This window comes from Protobothrops mucrosquamatus, unplaced genomic scaffold (assembly GCF_001527695.2).
Source record: "Protobothrops mucrosquamatus isolate PMUCROS unplaced genomic scaffold, P.Mucros_1.0 scaffold8872, whole genome shotgun sequence".
In the NCBI taxonomy this organism is placed as follows: Eukaryota; Metazoa; Chordata; class Lepidosauria; order Squamata; family Viperidae; genus Protobothrops; species Protobothrops mucrosquamatus.
The window spans coordinates 8,367-13,615 of record NW_015394665.1 but is presented as its reverse complement, the minus strand read 5'-3'; the positions used below and the strand labels follow the sequence as shown (position 1 = coordinate 13,615).

The 5,249-nt window shown below is 47.3% G+C and overlaps 1 protein-coding gene across 1 annotated transcript in view; it reads left to right on the top strand.

Annotated features, from left to right (window-relative positions):
* The window catches only part of LOC107300867 (tubulin monoglycylase TTLL3-like), a gene marked incomplete at both ends in the record, with an annotated part of 9,242 nt that extends 5,003 nt beyond the window's left edge, over positions 1-4,239 (top strand). The window contains 2 exons of the mRNA XM_015830154.1: positions 3,634-3,777; positions 4,105-4,239. Coding sequence (XP_015685640.1) covers positions 3,634-3,777; positions 4,105-4,239 — 279 coding nt within the window. The remainder of the gene's footprint in view (positions 1-3,633; positions 3,778-4,104) is intronic.
* Between the last annotated feature and the right edge of the window lie 1,010 nt (positions 4,240-5,249).

The following is a 5,249-nucleotide window of genomic DNA, read 5'->3' as shown; positions in this document are numbered from 1 at the left end:
CCCTGGCGAACAGCCTCTGCTGTAATTCTGTGTTCCTCAGTCCGCACACAAAACGATCGCGCAGTCTTTCCTCTAAGTCCTTGAAGTCGCACGGTTTAGCTGCTCTTCTCAAGGCCGCAACGTATTCTTTTGCTGATTCTCCAACTCGCTGATCTCTCTGTTGAAATGTGTGCCTCCAAGCCATGACAGATTGCTTGGGTTGGAAATGTTCCTTTAAGGTTTTCTTCAGATCGGAGTATGATACCGTTTCTAGCGAGTCCGGGGCGATTACGCTCTCGGCGATCTCAAAGGCGTCTTGCCCACAAACGCACAATGTGGCAGCCTTCAAGCCTTCCTCCCAAATCTGGTTTATGCGGAAATACGTCTCGACTCTTGCAACATAAGATTCCCACCTCTCGGGGTGAGAGACGTCGAATTCCGCTAAACGCCCAACTTTCGCCATGATCGAGGATCAGGTCTTCTTCTTCAGCCGCACGCACCCTCCAGCGATTTCGTACTGGCAGGATAACACTGACTTCCACGCCGTTTTCTCTTCCGGACTTCTTTGGGTGAGTCTTCAAGCTTTCCTAGCTATATAGACTGGATCCCACCCTCGTCGCCAGTGTTAAGTCCGGAGAATAATGGCGCTTGAGACGAAGCATTTCTAACAAGTCTTTATTCTCTGCTTCCATTCTACGAACAACGCGAGCAGAGGCACGCAGGCCTCTATTTATACCTTCTGATCCCCGGGCAAGTTCAACCAATCATGAGGCGGTCTTTTCCCGCCTTGCGCATGCGCACAAGGCCGGCGCCACTCAGTCTGGTCCCGGGCAGCTTTTGCAAATGCCCGGGACTCTTGCAACGTCCCGAGCCTGCTTTTGCAGGCTCAGGACACAACAGGCACGCTGATGTATTTTTTCCTGTGGCACTGGGGGTGGCTTTGCTGTTCCCCCTGCACAGTTGTTCCTCCTCACTGCAATAGAAGTCATAACAATTAAAAAAAAAACAAAGACAGGAAGTAGAGCACTAGTGCACCTTTATGGTCCCAGTTTTCTGAGGAGGCACCTTGCCCCAATGGGATTGGCCCACCCTGCTTACTCCAGCGGAAGAGGCTTTCTTTGGATCCTGTTTGCCAAAGAATAAATAAATAATAAATATATTTTCCCCTCACTCCGGTTGCTTAACCAGTTGAGCCTTCTTTCCTTCGCTTCATTATCAAACAACGCCCAAGGAATAGTCAGGGAAATTCATACTGATATAATTGTAGCAGAGGGGTGAAACTGTTATGTTTATTGGTTTTTTTTTTATGAGTCCAGCTGTTTTCCCTGCTTATACTGTGTGTGTATATCATAATAATAATAATAATGATAAAGTTGGAAGGGACCTTGGAGGTCATCTAGTCCAACCCCCTGCTCAGGCAGGAAACCCTATACCATTTCGGACTAATGGCTGTCCAGTCTCTTCTTAAAAACTTCCAGTGTTGGCGCATTCACCGCTTCTGGAGGCAGGTTGTTCCACTGGTTAATTGTTCTAACTGTCAGGAAGTTTCTCCTTAGTTCTAGGTTGCTTCTCTCTTTGGTTAGTTTCCACCCGTTGCTTCTTGTCCTGCCTTCAGGCACTTTGCAAAATAGCTTGACTCCCTCTTCTTTGTGGCAGCCCCTGAGATATTGGAACACTGCTATCATGTCCCCCCTCGTCCTTCTCTTTGTTAAACTAGACATACCCAATTCCAGCAGCCATTCCTTATATGTTTTAGCCTCCAGTCCCCTAATCATCTTTGTTGCTCTTCTCTGTACTCTTTCTAGAGTCTCAGCATCTTTTTTACATCGCGGTGACCAAAACTGGATGCAGTATTCCAAGTGTGGCCTTACCAAGGCATTGTAAAGTGGTATTAATACTTCACGTGATCTTGATTCTATCCCTCTGTTAATGCAGNCAGAAGGTTTAAATTCTCCTTTTCTTCATGTATACCGGTGAAATGTGACTTGAAGGTTGAGGGGTCCTCTGAAGTACATCTAGAAATACATGGATGAGGAGAGGGAGTTGCTATTCCGTACCTTTTCTTCATATATAAATCTTTGAAATGCAAAATACCAAAGTTAATATTGTTTGCTTACCATTTAGACCAACCCCCTCCACCATACCAAAAAAATAATAATATCTGAAACTGAAAAGAATCTGTAAGAAATAATTCTGGAATTATCTATCTGGAACAATCCTGGTGTTTATTGCACAATTGTTAATCTCCCTTTACTCATGCTTTACAGAGCACAGGTAGTCCTCAACGTATGACCATTTTTTTTAATTAACCATCCAGATTTTAACGGTGCTGAAAATAAGTGACTTATGAACCGTCCTTGAAATTAACAACCGTTGCACTACCCTCATCGTCACGTGATTCCAATTTGGGTGCTTGACAGCTGGCTTGCATTTATGACGGCTGCAGTGTCTCGGGGTTATTTGATTACAATATGTGACCTTCCCAGCTGGCAAACCCAATGAGGGAAGTTGGATTTACTTAATGACTGTATAACTCACTTAACAATTGCATGATTTGCTTAACAACTGTGGTAAAAATGGTCATAAAATTGAGTCGGTTATGTGATGACTGGCACAAGGGCTGCGTTGCTTAGCAACCAAAACTCCGGGCCTGGATGTGGTTGTAAGTCAAGGAGTACCTGTATCTACATAACATTAGTGAAGTGCTGCACCCTACCTTATTTACTTGTGGTGTGGTGATCAGCTATATTTCCTTACTATCATTTGCAACAGACTAAATAGTTGGTGTCATGGTCCCATCAGACCCTGGTTTGGAGGAGGAGGAGCAGGAGTTGGAAACAGGACTGTCCAACAGGAATGACACACCTCCCTTGGAATGTTTGGAGAAGCCAGGGACTGAGGACAATTCAATTCCCCTCAGGCATTGAAGGAGGTGGTTGACCGGATGGAAGAACTGCCTGCCTTCACAGACACAGAGAAGGATCAGCTGCTGACAGGCAGTGATACTGATAGGCAGCAGATCCCCTCCGTTGAGGAACTGCGGCCTCTCCCGCTTGATCCAAGGGCACAGAGAGCAGAGTGTAGGCAAGCTCAGAGAAGGGCTGTGAGACTACTCAGGAGGAGGTCATCCCAACCCTCCTCACAAGGGTCACCTGGAGTGGATTGACTTAAGGAGAAGCCATGGGGAGTTAGTCTTTGCCAAGGACAATTGCTTGTTTTGGCTTACCCTGCCCTGGCTTTGACTCCTGCCTTTTGCCTTTGCCTCGAAGACTGTCTTTTGTCTTGGGCCTTGACTTTGCCTGATGGACTACAGTTTGCCTCATGTACTCGCTTAGCCGGGTGGACTGAACTTGAGACCCTGGACCTTGCCCTGTGAGCGTGCTGCTACTCTGTGGACTTTCTTTGTAATATAGGGGCTGTTGTTTGGGGCACTGAGGGTGGCTGCCTTTAGAGTAGCGTGGGGTGGAGCCTTACCGGTCGTTGGAAGGCCATTTGTTGGAACATTTATTGAGAGCAATAGAGGCCTGCCTTGCCTTGACCACCTGGGTCATAACAGTTAGTTAGATATTTTCTCCTGCTCTTATTTGCCCTCGGGAGAAGTTAATAGCTTCCTTTTGACCAATCCCCATCACCCTCTTCTTCTTCTCGCAATAGGCTGCTGTGGAGATTCCCCAGTACATTGGCATTAGCCTTTTGGTAGAAGGATCCACGGTGAAGAAGCCTCAACCTCCACCCCAAAGAAGCCCCCCTCCAGCCACTGACACCAAGAACGGCTGCAGTGCTCCACAGCAGCAAAGAGTTCCTAAATCGATTCACCGGCGCAATAACCAGAGTCTTCCTCGTGCGCCTACCCCATGCTGGACAGCAGCAAACAACAAGACCACAGAGCCAGGAGCTCCTGGGAAGGAGAACAGAGTTAAAGAGAAGCCCACCCCTAGCAAACTCGCTCCTTCAACCTCGGTGAAATTTAAGCTGCCCAGCAAGCTCAAAGTAGACCCCCGTAACCGAAGAGTGCTGATGGCACACAGTATGGCTACGACAACGGTCGTAACAGGAGGTAAAGTGTCACAGCCAGCTCAGCTCTGTGCCAAATCGAGCTCTCAAGAATTGACTGCTAACCCCCAGGAGTCTACTGTAAATCATGCCACGCTCACCAGTATGGTAGGTAGGAAGCCGGGCCTGAGGCTACATCTGCAGGAAATCCATACTGTCTCTGGTGAGCTGCCTGTTTCTCGTGCTCCCCTTTCTTCCTCCTATCCGGTGAGGCCCAAAGTGCAGGCCCGTTTGCAATGCTTAGGGCACTCCTTCGTACATAACTTACCCTTGCCCTCCAAGCCTTCGTCCCCCAGGGGGGTAGCTTTAGTTTCCACGGTGGAATTCGGTGCCATTAGAGCAGCTATGATCAGAAGGCGACTATCATGGGGAAGCAAAAACTATCCGGCACCCAAGATTAGTTCTCCCCTCAGGTTGGTGGCTGTAGGCAAAAATCAAACTATAGGGCCTGAGCAGCACTTCTTTGTGTCTACGCAAACAGGAAATCATGTCGCTGGGAGTTGAACTCTCCTCCTTCCCAATAAAGGATTTTTACAGAAAAAACTGGCCGAGATGTGTAATGGCAGGGTGAGCTGTAGGCCAGGGTGAATGGACAGCTGTTAGGATGACCGTCTTTGGCAGCTGTGTGAAGAGAAGAAATAAGAGTCAGGCAGCAGTCAGACAAACATGAGGAAACCAGGGACCCCATCAGGGGTGGGGAACCATGGCCCTTTTATGACTTGTGGACTTCAACTCCTGAGCCATGCTGGCTCAGGAATTCTGGGAGTTGAAGTCCACAAGTCATAAAAGAGTCTTAATTCCCCACCTCCAGACTACATGGTAGCTTGGGAAAAAAACAGGGTCACATAGGTTTTCATAGATGAGGAACTGAGGGACATGCCTGCTCAGAAAAGCAGAGTATAAATGTTGACATAAGTAAAATAAAAATATAAATGTAAGCAGGGATGTTTCTAGTACCAAATGCAAATCAGAAATCAGTTGTTCGCTGTCCAAAAGGGAAAAAAGGTAGCCAGCATGGTGAATTGAGATAGACAGGGCCAAGCAAGTTATAGTAGTCCAGCATGCTTGTTCTGTAGTCACGCTTGGCTTCACGGTATTGTTTAGCATGTAAGGAAGGTGATGTCTGAATATGGGTAAGAACTATGCCAGTAGGAACGGGCATCCTGGAGGGTTTTTTAAAAAATACCTAGTGTAATGTTAGGACATGTAAACAGGTG